The sequence below is a fragment of the Odocoileus virginianus genome, chromosome 15 (assembly GCF_023699985.2).
Source record: "Odocoileus virginianus isolate 20LAN1187 ecotype Illinois chromosome 15, Ovbor_1.2, whole genome shotgun sequence".
In the NCBI taxonomy this organism is placed as follows: Eukaryota; Metazoa; Chordata; class Mammalia; order Artiodactyla; family Cervidae; genus Odocoileus; species Odocoileus virginianus.
Genome location: NC_069688.1, coordinates 51,541,032 through 51,561,563, shown reverse-complemented (window position 1 = coordinate 51,561,563; position 20,532 = coordinate 51,541,032). Strand labels below are relative to the sequence as shown.

The 20,532-nt window shown below is 41.1% G+C and overlaps 1 protein-coding gene across 1 annotated transcript in view; it reads left to right on the top strand.

The window, feature by feature from the left end:
- Positions 1-20,532, top strand: part of MATN2 (matrilin 2) — a 169,292-nt gene that overhangs the window by 101,955 nt on the left and 46,805 nt on the right. The window contains 2 exon segments of the mRNA XM_070477357.1: positions 1,792-1,914; positions 19,297-19,419. Of these exon segments, the coding sequence (XP_070333458.1) occupies positions 1,792-1,914; positions 19,297-19,419 (246 nt within the window).

Below are 20,532 nucleotides of genomic sequence, written 5' to 3'. Positions count from 1 at the left end.
CCAGGGAAACCTCCTAGCTGGTGTTCTAGTCACATCTGATGCCATGGTCTCGTCTCGATTCCTTTGTTCAGAACCCTCCACCTGGGGGATTTACTCCCTACTCGCTCAGAGTAAAAGCTGAAGTGGCAATGGCCCTACGGTCCCTCCCGACCTGCAGTCTTTCTGTCTCCCGCCCTTCTCGGCTCCAGTGACTCTGGCCTCCTTGCTGATCCTCCAGCTCACAGGCATATTCCTGTCTCTGGGCCTTTGCACCTGCTGACGTTCCCTTTGCCCGGGGTGCTCCCTCCCAGTTATCCTCCTGGCTCTGCCAACTCCCGCCTTCCTGGTGAGCCTTTTCTCACCACTGCTGTTACATCACACCCTTTCTCTCACCCACCCCGACAGTCTCTTTTGCTTTTCACCATTTTCAGTTTAGTTCAGTTCAGTCGCTCAGTTGTGTCTGACTCTTTGCGACCCCATGGACTGCAGCGCACCAGACCTCCCATCCATCACCAACTCCCGGAGTTTACTCAGTAAACTCATGTCCATCGAGTCAGTGATGCCATCCAACCATCTCATCCTTTGCCGTCCCCTTCTCTTCAATCTTTCAATCCTTCAATCTTTCCCAGCATCAGGGTCTTTTCAAATGAGTCAGCTCTTTGCATCAGGTGGCGAAAGTACTGGAGTTTCAGCTTCAACATCAGTGCTTCCAATGAATATTCAGGACTGATTTCCTTTACGATGGACTGGTTGAGTCTCCTTGCAGTCCGAGGGACTCTCAAGAGTCTTCTCCAAACCACAGTTCTTCAGCGCCCAACTTTCTTTATAGTCCAACTCTCACATCCATACATGACCACTGGAAAAACCATAGCCTTGACTAGATGGACCTTTGTTGGCAAAGTAATGTCTCTGCTTTTTAATATGCTGTCTAAGTTGGTCACTTTCCTTCCAAGGAGTAAGCGTCTTTTAAATTTTTTACTTTTCTCCAAAACACTCTCTACTGTCTCAGAGACTGTTCTTTACTTACTTATTTTCTTTTTTATCTACCACCAGCATCCAAATGTAAGCTTCTCAAGGACTGGAGTTTTTGTCTGTTTTGTTATTTGTTCCATCTTTAGCACCTAAAATAGGGCAGGACCCAGAGTAGATAGACAGTGAATATTTGTAGGATTAATGAGAAAAGAGGCCAGTGTATTTTCTCATAAACTACTAAACCACTTATCCTTATTAAGTGTTCATCTTATTTTCCAGAATTTTTTGGTCACTTGTGAATGATACTGCTATAAATAGCTTATTCCATATAGTTAATTTTCTCTTTTTTTCAGTTATGTTTTGGGGTCACAGTTCCAGAGTGAATATTGTCAAATGTCCTTCCAGAAGAGTTTTTATGGATTTATAATGCCACCCACTATAAATAAGTCTGACTCTGTTTCCCTGTTGCCTTGCTACCACTGGATTTTATCTTGTCTTTACTTTTGCAGTTTACTAATTTTGCCTTGTGAGTGTTTTGATTTGCATTTCTTTAACTTTTAAATACAATTGTTAGGAAATTCCCTGGCAGTCCAGTGGTTAGGACTCTGTGCTTTCAATTGTTCTTATGTTCTTTAGTACCTTCTGGTATGAATTGTCTGATCCTGACTCCTGATTTTTTTCTCAAGAGGGAAGTTTTAGTTTCATATTTATTTATGCATCCTCCTTTGGGGGCAATGGCATTAATCCTTGCTTATATTTGTTGTAGGGATGCTTCCAATCTACTATGCCCTTTACCTCTGTTTGTGTTTCTACTTAACCTCTGTGTTTTCATCTTTACAGCTGTGGACTATTGCGCCTCAGAAAACCACGGATGTGAACATGAGTGTGTAAATGCCGACGGCTCCTACCTTTGCCGGTGCCCTAAAGGATTTGCTCTTAACCCAGATAAGAAAACATGCGCAAGTAAGTTACATGCACATTTTTTGATTGCTATAGGCACCCCAGCCATGGAAATCTTCCAAGCAAAGAGTAGCATAGGATTATGTGCTGGAGTTGGGGGACCTCACACCTTCTGACCCTGTTCCTCCTCTGTCAAGCCTTTCTTAACTGGTCTTAAGACCACAGCCCACTCAAGCTCAATGTCACCCTTCCCAGCATCTGACAATGGTATGTATCTGTTATTAGAGGCCACGTGTGGGAGCGCTCCTCTGGCATTTGCAGAGGATGCTGGTGATCAGATCATCTTACTTCATGCTGGTTCAGCCTGACTGTGCCCACCAGTATTAACAGGCCTTAAGAAATTCTTTCACTGAGGTTTTGTGGCTTGTGGGCTTCAGCTCTGACTTCACACAAGTAAAGGAAAATCTCCGAGCCAGAAGTAGTTGACTGTGGTTGCCCCTGAGTGGGGGAGGGGTAGGTGGAGGGCATTTTGCAGTGAAACTGCTCAGTCTTTGTTTAAGCTACTTATTTCTATTTGATTCTAACTATACACATCCACACGGCTTCCCCATGGCTCAGTGGTAGAGAGTCTGCCTGCAATGCAGGAGACATAGGCTCAGTCCCTGGGTAGGGAAGATCCCCTGGAGAAGGGCTTGGCAACCCACTCCAGTATTCTTGCCTGGAGAATCCCCATGGACAGAGGAGCCTGGTGGGCTACAATCCATGGGATCGCAGCGTCGGAGACAACTGAAGTGACTTAGCACGCAAGCATACACATCCACATCACAATTAATTTGACCTCCCCAAATCTGACCAATTTATAAACTGAGGGCTGTTGCTCATTTTGCCAAAGGATCCCAAAAGCATTCTTTTGAATGTAAAGCTATGTCAGAACACTCAAGGGATCATATATGAATAATTGTCATGCTCTAGAAAAGTTCACTTGAGAGAAGCTTGTTTTTAAAGTACCAGGACCCAGCATTTTAAAAAAGTGAAGTTTAACAGCAATTTAGAATGTCACCTCTGAAGCATACATCAACTGGAAAATAGAATTTCAATTCATAAAAAGGTCATGTACCTGCAACCTTTCTAAAAACATCTATTATGTAAAGCAGGGATGTGCCTGCATAGTTTTGAAAAGCATCCCCCAAACTCCTGAAACATCACCTTGCTCTTCAGTCCCAGTGCTTGTCATGTGCCCAGTGGCTCAGTTATGTCCGACTCTTTTGCAACCCCATGGGCTGTAGCCTGCCAGGCTCCTCTGTTTATGGGATTTTCCAGGCAAGAATACTGGAGTGGGTTTCCATCTCCTTCTCCAAGGGCTCTTCCCGAGCCTGCGTCTCCCGTGTCTCCTGCGTTGGCAGGTGGATTCTTTACCACTGAGCCACCTGCGAAGACTGGTGGCTCTTCAACCCCTACATCTCAAACAAACATCAGAGCTGGCATCAGGGGTGGAGGATGGAACTACAAGGGACACAGGAAGTCAAAGCATGAGTTTCTGGAGCCCAAACCACATGCCAGTAGCAATGAAGAAGCCCAGGTCCTTCCTAGAGAAGATATCTTGGCTGAGTCTTGAAGGCAGCGCCATCCTTCACCAAGTGAAGAAGAGTGAGGTGGAGGTGGCTGGGAGGAGGTAAGATGTGCAAAAATGTCAGCCAGATAAGACTCGGTGCCACGCCTGGCACCTGACTGGCCTACAGTTGCTTATTGAAAGAATCAGTAACTGTGTGAATGGACTGGACTGTCCATAGTCTCCCTTCCTTTCTGAATGGTCTATGCTATGAGCCAGCAGCCTGGGCCAAGGTAGCATTCAGGGAGTTGTGGTTGCTGGGCTGATTAGTCAGTTCTGTCCGTCAAAGTGGAGGCTGTTGGCACCAAGGGCACTTCCAACCCCAGAGCATCTGTTTTTGCTGGGTGATCTTGGGCAAGTCCTTGATGCCTCAGTTGCCTCAACTGTTACAGGGGAGATATTACCGCCTATTTCATAGTGTTGTCTTGAAGACTAAATGAGAGAATTCATCTAAACCATTTAGCTCATGGCCTGGTGCCAAGCAGTTCTTTTAAGGGATGACACTGGCTTTAAAGACTTTAAATCAGGACTTGCTGAGCATATACCTGAATATTCATTGGAAGGACTGATGCTGAAGCTGAAACTCCAATACTTTGGCCACCTGATGCAAAGAATCGACTCATTGGAAAAGACCCTGATGCTGGGAAAGATTGAAGGCAGAAGGAGAAGGGGATGACAGAGGATGAGATAGTTGGATAGCATCACCGACTCGATGGACATGAGTTTGAGCAAGCTCTGGGAATTGGTAATGGACAGGGAGGCCTGGTGTGCTGCAGTCCATGGGGTCGCAAAGAGTCGGACACAACTGAGCAACTGAACTGAACTGAGCTTATACCATATGCCTGGGCTGAGTTTAATAGGGCATAAAAAATTCAAAATTCAAGACTTCCACTGGAGGTTGGTTGGGAACACAAGCCAGGCGGAGCAGCTCAGTCACGGGCAAGGTGTTACATGACTGAAAGCTCCCAGGGTGACGCAGACAAGGCTCTTGGCAGGAGTTAAGGGAAGGAGGAGGCCAGTTGGAATAGAAGACGTGGGAACACTCCTGCCACCCGGGGATGAGGCCCGGAGGAAGGCATGGATGCCATCCAGTCTCCTTCCTGCCCTTACAGAACGCCTTCCTGGGCCAGGCTCGCCTGACCTCACCCCAGCCCCTGGTCCCAGAGCCTCATCATCAGCATGTCCCGTAGCCCAGAATCTCCCAGGATGTGGAGAATGAAACTAGGAGACCCTAGAAGTAGACAGCACAGCGCAGGGGGCCTGGGAGAGGCGTCCAGCTGAAAGTCAGGGGTGGTGGGAAGGGGTGCCAGGGACTGTCCGGCTGGGAGGTCTCACCAGCTAGGCGTGGAGGCAGGTCAGCTGTCTCTCTGTCTTGTTGGAGTCAAGACCCAGAAGTGGACCACCCGCGTGTGTGGGCTGAGAAGAGTAGCTAGGCAGTCAGCCTCTGGGAGATGTGTCCCCCAGGAGGGTCCCCTTCTTGCTGTGCTTGGGGCAGGGCAGGGAGCCTGACTTGGGGAGGGGACTGGCATGAGAGCAGAGACCCCCGGAGAACTCGGGGGGCTGTGAGCGTGGGTGACAGGCAGTACGGTTGTAAGAACCGAGACCCTTGGGAATGTCCCAGATGTGTGACAAAAACAGGGACACAAGCTGAGAAATGGGAACGGTTAAGAGGACAGACACACAGGATGGAGGCAGGAGCTCAGATATCAAGGCGGGGGTCCTGTTAGTAATTAATGAGGTACGGCATTGGCGTTCAGCCAAGCCAGAGCCTGGCCGCTTCTGTGATGTTGAGAGATTTAAAACAATCTCTTTCCATTCCTCATTAACTTGCCAAAAATAAAACAATAAAACCCTTAGTTCTTTAACTTTGAGTCTCTATTTTTAATCAGAAATATATTTGAAAGCTAATCCAATTAGTAAGTGTGCAATTATTGTCTAAAAAAGGTAGACTAGTCAATCTAATAATATACCAAGCATGATTAATTTATGATGAAGCCAGAATGTACATAATAGAGCTTTATGTTCCTGAACAAATCATATAATTAAAATATGTAAGTAGCATTCAAAAAAACACCACCTTTTATATCAGTTCCTTACCCTAAAGCATCCCATACAAATCTATCTGACTATTTTCTAGATAGGAGAAGGCTGTAAATATGCAGGTGCCGTCAATTTGCAAAATATTGACAAGACTTTTTTTTTATTATGGTAAAATATACATAATATGAGATTTACTGTTGTAACCATTTTTAAATGTGCAGTTCAGTGGCACCAAATGCATTCATGTTGTACAACCATCACCACCATCCGGCTCCAGAACTTTTCATCTCCCTAAACTGAAGCTCTGTGTCCATTAAACAGTAATTTGCCTCTCCTCCACTTTCCCCACCCCCTGCCCCTGGCAATCACCTTTTAAAAAATATTTATGTGTTTTAAAATACATAAATATTTATGGAGAAGACCCTGTGCTGGGTCTTCGTTGCTGCATGGACTTTTCTCTAGCTGCGGAGAGCGGGAGTTCCTCTCCACTTGCTGCAGGAGGGTTTCTCGTTGTGGCGGCTTCTCTCGTTGCGGAGCAGTGGTTCTAGGCTTGCAGGCTTCGGTAGTCGTGGATCCCAGGCTCTTGGGCACAGCCTCAATAGTGTGGCCCAAAGGCTCAGTTGCTCCATGCCATGTGGGATCTTCCTGGGAGTCTGGCAGAGTACAGTCCACGGGATCACAAAGAATCGGACACGACTGAGCACATAGGCACATCATACGGTAGATGAAATAGAAGAGATCAGTCTTTGAGTTTCCTGGACGGCTTTTCATTAACCTGCTGAGCCCCAGTATCTTCCTACCATCCGCAATGTGCCACTTCCTACAGTCCACAACGTGAGACTTGGGTGCATGAATCAAAGACTCTTGATTGGTAAAAATAGAGTTGCCGTATGATCTAGCAATCCCATTCCTGGGCATATATCCAAACACAACTACAATTTTAAAAGATACTTGCACCCCTATGTTCACAGTAGTACTATTCACAAGAGCCCAGATGTGGAAACAATCTAACTGTCCACCGACAGATGAATGGATAAAGAAGGCGTGGTGCATATATATGATGGAATATTTCTCAGCCATAAGAAAGCATGAAATAATGCCACTTACAGCAAGATGGATGGACCTAGAGATGATCATACTAAGTGAAGTAAGTCAGAAACGGAAAGATATTTACCATATGATAGCAGTTATATGTGGAATCTGAAATATGACACAAAGGACCTTATCTACAGAAACAGGCTCACAGATACAGAGAACAGATTTATGGCTGCCAAGGGGGTGGGGAGGGTTGGGGAGGGGTGTGTTGTGAGCCCGTGACTAGCAGATGCAAACTATTATGTATAGAATGGATAAACAGCAAAGTTCTTGTGTATAGCACAGGGAACTCTGTTTAATATCCTGTGTTAAACTATAATGGAAAAGAAAATAAATGACTTAAAAAAAAAAAGACCCCCCCAAAAATAAATAAATAAAAATTAAAAAAAATAAATTAAAAAAGACCCAATTGGAAGAAGCCTTCAGGTTCAACCTACTTCTAGCCCAACCACCCATCCTACAATATCCTCACCATGTCATCATCCAGCCTCCACTTGAATAGCCCTAGTGACAGGACACTCACTACACCCCCCTGCAGTGTGTTCCACCTTGTACAGCTCTGACTTTTAGAAAGTGAGTCCTTACACAGAGCTGATCACCACTTTCTTGCACTTTGAGACCAACAGATCAAATTAAGCGTCTCACATTTTCTTGGTCACTAAGAATGAGTCATAGGAGAATAATTTTATTTCATTTAGTAGACTAGCCAGGCATAGAAAATGTGGGAGCCACTATCTAGACTCTAATAGACAGTCTATCGGTTTCCTAAAGAGATCCCTGTGCCCTGTAGACCAGATGGAGAAATGTGTGCTGGATGAAAGAATCATTGGTTGAGTTTGTAACTGGCTGAATGTCTCAGCTGAGATCCTCCTGGAGGGATGTGTTTAAGCAGCCTGGCAGGAAGAAGCATCAAGGAGGGTCCATGAGCTCTTTCAATCTTAGTGACTCCTTGTTAGTTCTTAGCAGGCAATGTTTACACATCTAAACTTTCAGAAAACACTCCATTAAGAGTAATATCAATAACCATTTATTTATTCAACAAATATCTATTGGTCACCTACTATATCCCAGATACTTTTGTAGACACTGGGTATACAGTGGTGAATAAAACAGACCAAGGACTTTCTGTCCTTATGGAGCACACACTGTATTGGAGCTGAGTGACAGGATTACAGATCTCAGCAAGAAAGTCCCATCTGGTCAAAGACTTGAAGGCGGTGAGAGAAGGGGGAGACTTTTGAAGCAGAGAAAACTCAGCACTGGTGCAAAGGTCCTGAGGCAGAAACGGATGTCTGGCAGTGTTCAGGAACAGCAAGGAAGTTCCATATGATTAGAATAGAGTGAGAGATGGTGAGGTAGGTGGTGTGGTCCATGGAGCATATAGCTTGTCCTCTTCACAGTTATCCATTTGCTTCCTATCTCCCCAAATTCCTGCATTACCTGGAAGCTCATAGTCACTTCCCAAACAAACTGGCTTTGCTTGCCTGTATCTTGAATGTCTGGTGTAGACATCAGAAGCAATACATATTGTTGCCAGATGTTCTCTGATAATTTTCTTCTCCAAACACTGAGCACCTCCCACACTGTTCTTTTTTCTATTTTACTTCTGCCATTATCCATAGTAACTAGTTCACAATTATGTATGTATATATTTATTTTTAACCTTTTTCTAGTTGCAAAAGTAATATAGACTCATTGTAGAAAACTGAATAGTATAGAAATGAAAGTGCATGGAATGAAATGACTGTAATCTCATCACCCACCAATAACCATTGTTTAATACTGATTTGCTACACTTCTCTTGGTCTTTCTTTTTAATGCATATGTATATATTTGTATAGAGTTGAGATCATATAGTGTAACATAAAGGGCTTCCCTGGTGCTCAGATGATAAAGAATCTGCCCACAATGCAGGACACCTGGGTTCGATCCCTAGGTTGGGAAGATATCCTGGAGGAGAGTATGGCAACCCACTTGAGTATTCTTGCCTGGAGAATCCCCATGGACAGAAGGACCTGGCAGGCTACAGTCCATGGGGTTGCAAAGAGTCAGACATAACTGAGCGACTAAGCACATTATGACATAAAATCATGAGCATTTTCCTGTGTCATTTAAACTTTATAAAAAACATTTTAATGTCTGTATATTTTTTACTCAGTTTACTCAGCACTTTTTAAACTATTCAAATTGTATTGTGATAAGTGTTCTTGACTATAAATCTTTGCATTTCTGATCATTTTCTTAGGAACAAAGCATGAAAGGAAATGTATTGAGTCAAAGGCTGTTAACACTTTTAAGGCTTTTGATGTATATTACAAAATTATTTTGTAAAACCTTTGCACCAATTTTTATGCTATACCATAAAATTGCCTGTAAAAGAGTCAACATTCAAAAAATGAAGATCATGGTATCTGGTCCCATCACTTCATGGCAAATAGATGGGGAAACAATGGAAACAGTGATAGACTTTATTTTTTTGGGCTCCAAAATCACTGCAGATGGTGACTGCAGCCATGAAATTAAAAGACACTTGCTCCTTAGAACAAAAGCTATGAAAAAAAAAAAAAAGAAGAAAAGCTATGACAAACCTAGATAGCATATTATAAAGCAGAGACATTACTTTGCTGACAAAGGTCCATCTAGTCAAAGCTATGGTTTTTCCAGTAGTCATGTATGGATGTGAGAGTTGGACCATAAAGAAAGCTGAGTGCCAAAGAATTGATGCTTTTGAACTATGGTGTTGGAGAAGACTCTTGAGAGTCCCTTGGACTGCAAAGAGATCAAACCAGTTAATCCTAAAGGAAATCAGTCCTGAATATTTATTGGAAGGACTGATGCTGAACCTGAAACTCCAATACTTTGGCCATCTGATGTGAAGAACTGACTTATTAGAAAAGACACTGATGCTGGGAAAGATTGAAGGCAGGAGGAGAAGGGGATGACAGAGGATGAGATGGTTGGATGGCATCACCGACTCGATGGGCATGAGTTTGAGTGGGCTTCGGGAGTTGGTGATGGAAGCCTGGTGTGCTGCAGTCCATGGAGTTGCAAAGAGCTGGACATGACGGAATGACTGAACTGAACTGAAAATTTTTTGCCGACTTACTAGGAGAAAATTTTTTCTCATTGCTTTATTTATTATGTCTTTAGTTATTATTTTTTCATAAAATTATATATGTCCAACTTATTTGTTGGTGTCATTTGATTAATGAACAATCTGTTCTATTCTAAGAAATTATAAGTGACTCCTATTAGCTCCATGAGGAAAAAGACTGTGCCTTTTTGCCCCCTGATAATTCCAGTGCCTGACCTATGGTAGACGTTCAGAGAATATTTATTAAATGAATAAGTGAATGAATTAATGAATAGTGAGGTTGACACTTTTTCACATAATTAATTGATGTGCAAAAGAAAGGAAATAAATATCTGAGCTGAAATTAAAGAAATAGATGATGGGTAACCAACAGGGAAAACTAGTAAAATCAGAAAGTGGTTTTTTGAGATTTAGTAAAATTGATGAATCAGTTGCCAGACTGGTCAGGGGGAGAAAAGAGAAAAGACACAAATTTCCAGCATCAGGAATGAGAGAGTGGACATCACTATGCATCCTATAAACATTGAAAGGATAATAAGAGAAATTAATGAACAAATTTATGCCAGTAGCTTCAGACAAATTCCTTGAAAGACCCAAACTACTTATTTTTTTCTTTTCCATTATGGTTTATTATAGGATACTGAATATAGTTCCCTGTGCTATACAATAGGACCTGTTGTTTATCCTTTCTATAGACAATAGTTTATATCTGCTAATCCCAAACTTCCGATGTAATCCTCCCTACACTCCTTCTCCCTTGGCAACCACAGGTCTGTTCTCTATGTCTGTGAGTCTTTTTGTTTCATAGATAAGTTCCCTGTGTCATACTTAAAATTCCACATATAAAGTGATACATGGTTTTTGTCTTTCTCTTTCTGGCTTCACTTAATGTGATAATCTGTAGATCCATCTGTGTAACTGCAAATGGCATTATTTCATTCTTTTTTATGGCCAAGTAACATTCCATTGTGTGTATATATACCGAATTCATTCATCTGTCAATGGACATGTAGATTGATTCCATGTCTTGGTTATTCCAGTGCTGCTATGAACTTAGGAGTGCATGTATCTCTTTGAAATATAGTTTCATTTGGATATGTGTCCAGGAGTGGGATTGCTGGATCCTATGGCAACTTTATTTTCAGTTTTTTGAGGAACCTTCATATTGTTCTCCATAGTGGCCACATCAATTTACATTCTCAGCAACAGTGTAAGAGGATTCCCTTTTCTCCACACCCTCTCCAGCATCTGCTATTTGTAGACTTTTTAACAGTGGCCATTCAGGCCAGTGTGAGCTGGTACCACACTGTAGTTTTGATTTCCATTTGTCTAATGATTAATGATGTTGGTCATCGTATGTATTCTTCGGGGAAATGTCTATTTGCGTGTATCCATGCTAAGTCACTTCAGTAGTGTCCAACTGTTGTCCATGAGATTCTCCAGTCAAGAATACTGGAGTGGTTGCCGTGCCCTCCTCCAGAGAATCTTTCCTACCTAGGGATCAAAGCTGCATCTCTTACACCTCCTACATCGGCAGGCAAGTTCTTTACCACTAGCACCACCCAGGAAGCCCCTGATGTCTATTTAGGTCTTCTGCCAATTTTTTTATTGGGTTGTTCGTTTTTAGTCATTGAGTTGTGTGAGCTGTTTGTATATTTTGGAAATTAAGCCCTTGTTGGTTGCGCCATTTGCAAATATTTTTTTCTCCCAGTCCATAGATTGTCTTTTATTTTTGTTTATGATTCCTTTGCTGTACAAAAGTTTATAAGTTTGATTAGGTCCCATTTGTTCATATTTGCTTTCATTTCTGTTGCCTTGGGAGATTGACATTGATATGATTTATGTCAGAGAATGTTTTGCCTATGTTGTCTTCTAGAAATTTTATGGTGTCTTGTCTTGTATTTAAATCTTTAAACTATTTTTGTGTTTATTATTGTGTATCATGTAAAGATATGTTCTAACTTCATTGATTTACATGCAGCCGTCCAACTTTCCCAACACTACTTGCTGAAGAGACTGTTTTTTCCCCATTGTATAATTCTTACCTCTTTTGTCCATAGGTATGTATGTTTATTTCTGAGCTATCTATTCTGTTCCATTGACCCATATGTCTGTTTTTGTGCTAATACCATGCTGATTTTAAAAAATATTTTATTTTAATTAATTTATTTATTTGGCTATTCTGAGTCTTAGTTGCAGCACATGGGATCTTCAATCTTTGTTGCAGTGTATGGGATCTTTAGTTGTAGCATGCAGGATCTTTAGTTGCAGCATGTAATCTTTAGTTTGCAGCATGTGGGATCTAGTTCCCTGACCAGGGACTGAACCCAATCCCCTTGCACTGGGAATGCAGAGTCTTAACCACTTGGCCACCAGGAGAGTTCCCCATGCTGATTACAGTAGCTTTATAGTTATTTTCTGAAGTCTATGTCTTCTGCTTTGTTCTTTTTCCTCAGGATTGCTTAGGAATCTTTATGCTTTCATATCAATTTTAGGTTTATTTGTTCTAGTTCTGTGAAAAATATCATGAGTAATTTGGTGGGGATCATATTAAATCTGTAAATTGCTTTTAGTGGTATGGCTATCTTAACAATATTAATTCTTCTAATCCAGTAGAAATGGGATATTTTTTCATTTCTTTAAATCATCTTCAGTTTCCTTTAACAATGTTTTATAGTTCTCAGCATATAGATCTTCCACCTCCTTGGTCAGGTTTATTCTAAGTATTTTATCTTTTTTTGATGTAATTCCTTTTTTAAAAGGAATTGACTTTTTCCTTTCCCTTTCTGACATTTCATTGTTACCGTAAAGAAATAAAACCAATTTCTGTTTGTTAATCTTGTATCCTACTACCTTGCTGAATTTGTTTATCAGTTCTGTTAGTTTTTGTGTGGATTTTTTTGGTTTTTAAATGTATAGTATTATGTTATCTGCATATAATGACAATTTTGCCTCTTCCCTTTCAATTTGGATACTTTTTATTTCTTTTTCTATTATGGTTGCTGTGGCTAGGACTTCCAGTACTATGTTCAACAGAAGTGGTGAGAATGGGCATCCTTGTCTAGTTCAAGATATTAGTGGGAAGGCTTTCAGCTTTTCACCGTTGAGTATTATGTCAGTTGTGGGTTCATCATAAATAGCCTCTATAATCACTTTGGTAAGAGTTTTTAATCGTGAATGAATGTTGAATTTCATCAAATGCTTTTTTTGCATCTGTTGAGATGATCATCTGATTTTTTACTTTTCTTTTGTTGAAGTGGTGTATCATATTGATTGATTTGTGTGTGCTGAGCCATCCTTGTGACTCTGAGATGAATCCAACTTGGTCGTGGAGCATAATCTTTTTTACATGTTGTTGGATTCACAAACTTCTAAAATGAACTCAAGAAGAAATAGATCATCTGAATAGGCCTCTCTCTAGTAAAAGAAATTGGATTTGTACTTACAAACCTTCCCACAAAGAAAATTCCAGGGCTAGCTGACTTAACTGGTAAGTTCTACCAACTTATACCATTTGAGGAAAAACTAATGTCAGTTTTATACAAATTCTTCCAGAAAATGGGAGAGAAAGGAGCATCCTTCAAATTATTCTATAAGGCCTGCATGATACCAAACACAGAAAGGGACATTATAAGAAAAGAAAATGACACAAATATCCTTCATGAAATACATGCAAAAGATCTTTATTTTTAGCAATCAAATTCTGCAATATAAATAAAAGCAAAAATAAACAAATGGGACCTAATTAAACTTAAAAGCTTTTGCACAACGAAGGAAACTATAAACTAGGTGAAAAGACAGCCTTCAGAATGGGAGAAAATAATAGCAAATGAAGCAACTGACAAAAAAAAAAAAAAAAAAAGAAGCAACTGACAAAGAATTAATCTCAAAAATATACAAGCAACTCCTGAAGCTCAATTCCAGAAAAATAAGCGACCCAATCAAAAAATGGGCCTAAGAACTAAACAGACATTTCTCCAAAGAAGACATACAGATGCCTAACAAACACATGAAAAGATGCTCAACATCACTCATTATCAGAGAAATGCAAATCAAAACCACACCGTCTCATGCCAGTCAGAATGGCTGCTATCAAAAAGTCTACAAAAAATAAATGCTGGAGAGGGTGTGGAGAAAAGGGAACCCTCTTACACTGTTGGTGGGAATGCAAACTAGTACAGCCACTATGGAGAACAGTGTGGAGATTCCTTTAAAAACTGGAAATAGAACTGCCATATGACCCAGCCATCCCACTGCTGGGCATACACACCGAGTAAACCAGAATTGAAAAAGACACATGCACCCCAATGTTCATCGCAGCACTATTTACAATAGCCAGGACATGGAAGCAACCTAGATGCCCATCAGCAGACGAATGGATAAGAAAGGTGTGGTACATATACACCATGGAATATCACTCAGCTATTAAAAAGAATACATTTGAATCAGTTCTAATGAGGTGGATGAAACTGGAGCCTATCATACAGAGCAAAGTAAGTCAGAAAGAAAAACACCAATACAGTATATTAATGCAAATATATGTAATTTAGAAATGATGGTAACAATGACCCTATATGCAAGACAGCAAAAGAGACACAGACTTTTGGACTCTGTGGGAGAAGGTGAGGGTGGGGTGATTTGAGAGTATAGCATTGAAACATGTATATTATCATATGTGGAACAGATCGCCAGTCCAGGTTCGATGCATGAGGCAGGGTGCTCAGGGCTGGTGCACTGGGATGACCCAGAGGGATGGGATGGGGAGGGAGGTGGGAGGGAGGGTCAGGATGGGGAACACATGTACACCCATGGCTGATTCATGTCAATGTATGGCAAAAACCACCATAATATTATAAAGTAATTAGCCTCCAATTAAAATAAATTTTAAAAAATTTCCACAATATATGAAAAGGATAATACTTCCTGAGATTTATTCCAGGAATTCAAGGATGATTTAACATTCAAAGTTTGATTAATGAAATTTAAAACATGAACATACAAAAAGCAGGAACAGTATGATCCAATTAAGTACATACAGAAAGAGCACTGGACAAGATCTGACACTCATTTATGATTAAAAAAAAAAAAAAAAAAACCTCTCAGCAAACTAGGATTGAAGAGAACTGCCTCAGTCTGATAAAGTGCATCAGTGAAAAAATTATCCGCTAACGTTGTGCTGACTGATGACAGATTGAATGCTTTCCTTATTAGATGAGTAAAACAGGACACCCACTCTCACCAGCCTGTAAGGTTCTATTTAGCACAGCCTGTAAGGTTCTGAGGGGCTTCCCTTGTGGCTCAGCTGGTAAAGAATCCGCCTGCAATGCAGGAGACCTGGGTTGGGAAGATCCCCTGGAGAAGGGAAAGGCTACCCTTGCCAGTGTACTGGCCTGGAGAATTCCATGGATGGGGTTGCAAAGAGTTGGACTCGACTGAGCGACTAATGTTCTAACCATTGTAACAAGGAAGTAAAAAAGAAAGGAAGAAATGAAATCTAGATTGGAAAGGAAGAGTTAAAACTATCTTGATTATGGTAACTGTTAAGTATAGCACTTTCCTGAGTTCTGTTGAGAGGAACTAGTTGTGGGAAACCCCAGGATTGTAGGTGGCTGTGCAGAAGTGAAGGTCGGCTGGGCAGCCCCCTGAAAACTGGTGTCTGAAGCAACGGCATTCTTGTTGGGGACCTTACACTTTACCCTGTGAGACTGGATGTTAACTATAGGTAGTTAGTGTTAGAATTGAATCAAATTACAGGGCTTTAAATTGGTGTTGGAGAATTGCCTACAGAACACAGATTGAAGCAAATGAGCCTAACTGTAAATCAGGTTGTTGGCATAATCACCAAGAGAATTATTTTAAGTGATGGGCATGGAATTTATTGACGTTACACTCCAAGTGGCAGATGTCCAAAAAACAAAAGAGCTTTAACTGTTTCCAGCAGTCCTAGTATTAATAGAATTGTTATTCTTACTTTGAAATTATACAGATACACATATAAATATATGACACGATAAGTATATATAATGTTAATGTCACTTTGAACCTATATTTTCAGTATAAGGGAAGATAAACACAAATGTAAGATCAAATGTTTTTAATTTTTTTAAAAAAAATTATTGAAGTATAGTTGATTTACAATATTATGTTTAATTTCTGCTGTATAGCGAGTGATTCAGCTATATGTATATATGCCCTTCATATTCTTTTCCATTATGGTTTATCACAGGATATTGAATATAGTCTCCTGTGCTCTGCACTTGTTGTTTATCCATCCTATACATACAAGTTTGCCTTTACTCATCCTAAACTCCCAATCCTTCCCTCCCCACCACCCCCTCCCTTGGCAACCACGAGCCTGTTCTCTACGTCTGTGAGTATTTTCTGTTTCATAGATAAGTTCATTTGTGTTGTGTTTCAGATTCCACATATAAGTGATATCCTGTGCTATTTGTCTTTCTCTTTCCGACTTACTTCACTTAAGTGCTACACTTACAGCACTTAATTAATTAATTAACTACTTCAGTAATCTCTAGGTTCATCCATGTTGCTGCCAATGGCATTATTTCATTCACTTTTATGACTGAATAATATTCCAATATTTATATACGTACACACACCACCCCTTCTTTATCCATTCATCTGTCAATGGGCATTTAGGTTGCTTTCATTCCATTTTAATTTAAATGGCCACAATAGACAACATGGCTTCCAGATTAAAGGAGGCTAAGCATACATGAAATTAAATATAATCCCTGACCCTTTACTATATTCTATACTAGAGGGTAAAAAATACTATGAAGAATATTATTAGATCAACTGAGAAGACTAAAATATGGATGGTAGATTAAATAAAAGTCTTGTATAAAGTCTTGTATAAATGTAAATTTATGCAGTTATGGCTACACTGTGGTTTTATCACTGGCAAATAGATGGGGAAACAGTGGAAACAGTGGCTGACTTTATTTTTCTGGGCTCCAAAATCACTGCAGATGGCGATTGCAGCCATGAAATTAAAAGACACTTACTCCTTGGAAAGAAAGTTATGATCAACCTAGACAGCCTATTGAAAAGCAGAGACATTACTTTGTCAACAAAGGTCCATCTAGTCAAGGCTGTGGTTTTTCCAGTAGTCATGTATGGATGTGAGAGTTGGACTATAAAGAAAGCTGAGTGCCGAAGAATTGATGCTTTTGAACTATGGTGTTGGAGAAGACTCTTGAGAATCCCTTGGACTGCAAGGAGATCCAACCAGTCCATTCTAAAGGAGATCAGTCCTGGGTGTTCACTGGTAGGACTGATGTTGAAAGTGAAACTCCAATCCTTTGGCCACCTGATGCAAAGAGCTGACTCATTTGAAAAGACCCTGATGCTGGGAAAGATTGAAGGCAGGAAGAGAAGGGGACGACAGAGGATGAGATGGTTAGATGGCATCACCGACTCAATGGGCATGAGTTTGAGTGAGTGACTCAATGGATGTGGGTTTGGGTGGACTCCAGGAGTTGGTGATGGACAGGGAGGCCTAGCGTACTATGGTTTATGGGGTCGCAAAGAGTTGGAGTGACTGAACTGAACTGATAACCTACTCTTAGGAAGTATAAGCTGTGTTTAAGGGAAAAGGGTGATGATACGTATAGCTTTGGAGAAGGAAATGGCAACCCACTCCAGTATTCTTGCCTGGAAAATTCCATGGACAGAGGAGCCTGGAGGGCTACAGTCCACAGGGTTGCAAAGAGGTGGACACGACTGAGCGACTAAACAACAAATGTATAGCTTACTCTGAAATAATTCAGAGAGATGAATGAACAAATGATAAAGCAACTGGGGTAAATATGAACAATAGATGAGTCTGGATAGAGAGTCTATAGGTGCTTCTTTTACCTGTCTGCTTGTATTTTTATGTTTGTAACTTTTGTAAATTTAAAATCATTTCCAAATAAGAATGTTTTAAAAAAATACTTTATAGGTGATTGTGGTATTGCAGTTATATGTTTAAAGAGTTCCAGTCTTTTAAGGATACATTATGAAATATTTATGGACAAAATGATATAACATCTGGGGTTTAGTTTCAAGTTATATGGCATCTTAGCATGGGATATGGGAGTATACAGGAAACAAGGTTTGCTGTAGATTAATACTCTTGAAGCCAAGTGATATGCACGTGGGTTTATTATACTATTCTGTTCTTTTTTTTTTAATGTTTAAATTTTTCCATGACTTTAAATTGGGAAGAATTGGCATCTTCTCAATATTTTTCCTTTTGAGAATACTATGCACTTTTCTCTTACTCATTTTGTTTCCTTTGGTATAGGCTGGGAAAACTCATTTATACCAAATGCTTCATTATGAAAATGATATGTGTAGTGCATATGTTCCTTGAAACAATGAAAACCCTCATCGAGACAAAAAGACTTCTCTTAAGATCCCATCAGTGGCCACTTGTTTCAAGCAATTTTAGACAATGCATTCAAGTTTCAGACCCATCAGTAGAAGAGTCCCATTCCATATCTACAAAATACTTACACAATAATATCTCATTATTAAAAATTCCATGTGACCTTTTTTTTTCTATTTTGGTTTAAATTAATGCGTACCTGGGCTTCACTGGTGGCTCAGTGGTAAAGAATCTGCCTGCCTGGGTTTGATCCCTAGGTCAGAAAGATCCCTTGGAGGAGGATATGGCAACCCACTACAGTATTCTTGCCTGGATAATCCCATGGACAGAGGACCTGGTGGGCTATAGTCCATGAGGTCACCAAAGAGTTGGACACAACTTAGTGACTAAAACAACACTGTATACCTAGAGATGTGAAATCTTGATATGATTTAAGGGCAGATGAGGCTTGGAGAAGGCAATGGCACCCCACTCCAGTACTCTTGCCTGGAAAATCCCATGGACAGAGGAGCCTGGTAGGCTGTAGTCCATGAGGTCGCCAAGCGTTGGACACGACTGAGCAACTTCACTTTCATTTTCACTTTCATGCATTGGAGAAGGAAATGGCAACCCACTCCAGTGTTCTTGCCTGGAGAATCCCAGGGACGGGGGAGCCTGGTGGGCTGCCGTCTACGGGGTCGTACAGAGTCGGACACGACTGAAGTGACTTAGCAGCAGCAGCAGCAGCAGATGAGACCAATAATAACAGGGAGGTGTTTTGCCTCAAAGGATGCCTTTCACTCTCAGGCCTTCTTTTTTTCAGGATTTGATTTTGTATACTGCTTGGCTAAGTGTTTCAATCAGCTAAGTGGTTTGAAGTCATTGTTTTAGTTGCATGCCTTCTGTAAAACATTCAGCCAGGCTCCCTCTTCCCAGCCTGCAAGACAACAAACAATGCTTACGTTTTGGTGGCTCTGACATGAACCAGGACAAGGAAAGCCTCTTCACAAGGCATAAACATCTTGTAATATGTCAAGAAAGTCCTCTTCCTGGGGGGCCATATCCCTAAACACAGAAATAGCTTCACTTGAGAGATCCCTCGATGGCCTGAGTGTTTTGAGTGTTTAAAGTCACAGGAATGTATCTGTTTAGGGAAAGTTAAGACTGTGAGTCCTTTGGTTTTCCTATGCTAGCTTTCTAGTTTGGTTCATCATTATGATTTTTCTTTCTTTGCAGAGATAGACTACTGTGCCTCACCTAACCATGGATGCCAGCATGAGTGTGTTAACACAGATGATTCCTATGCCTGCCGCTGCCTGAAAGGCTTTACCCTGAATCCAGATCAGAAAACTTGCAGAAGTAAGTTGCACTGCGTGTGGAAGAGGGGCTTGTTCCACAGATGGCCCCGTTGGTTTTCTGTTTTCTTGCAGATCTCCAGCAGGTGTACTTGTTCTCAGCGTTTGTGCTTGCTGACATCATTCTGCCCCTTATTTTACCTTTTGTCTCACCTGATCCTGTGATGGGGGTGATTTTTAGCCAGTGCATAGACTGGGTTTTCCCACTGGTTTCCTTTAGTGAAGTCAAGGCACCAGCTGAAGCTCTCGCCTATCTGAAATGAGGACGCATGCCCCCACCTCCTTACCCTCACAACATGTATTTGGGACTTTGAGAAAGAAAAGGCTGGATCCAGAGTTGGAGGGAAAAGGAGCTGGTTTCTTCCAGTTCTACCTGATGAGACACTTTTTAAATTTAATGTTTACTTTTATTTATTTGAATGTGCCAGGTCTTAGCTGCAGCACGCCGGATTTTTTATCTTTGTTGTAGCATGTGGGATCTTTAGCTGTGGCATGTGGCATCTAGTACCCTTAGCCGGGATGGAACCCAGGCTCCCTGCATTGGGAGCTCAGAGTCCTAGCCACTGGACCACCAGGGAAGTCTCAAGATGAGACCCTTGAGGGCCGCTAAGAAGGGAGACATTGCATCTTTCCTTGATATAAAGGAAGAAAAAAATAGGACACTCTGGGGCATCCTCACAGCATTGAGAGGTGCCTAGTGTCAGCAGGGTGATATTAAGGATGTGCTGAGTGGCTCAGATGGTGTCCTCTGGCACCTCAGAGGGCTTGACGGGGTGTTTAGAGCATGAACCTCCAATGGGATATCTTTAAGTGACCTGTCCCTGAGAGACCCCCTGGAATGGAAGGTCTACAAGGACAGTGATTCTTCTCTTTTTCTCTCTTGTGAATCCTCAACACCTCAAGTATTCAACACATGCTGGTGTGACACAATATTTAGTGAATGAATGAAAGAGTACATGAATCTCTGAGATTTATCATCCTGGAGAAATGGCAACTATCATCTGAATTAATCTTGTTAGAAAGGTGGCCTTCGTAAGGCACACAAGTTGTGATTTTTTTCAAAAAGCATTCCCAAAGTTAGCCCATACATATGCACACTGAACTGTCCCCATTCTCC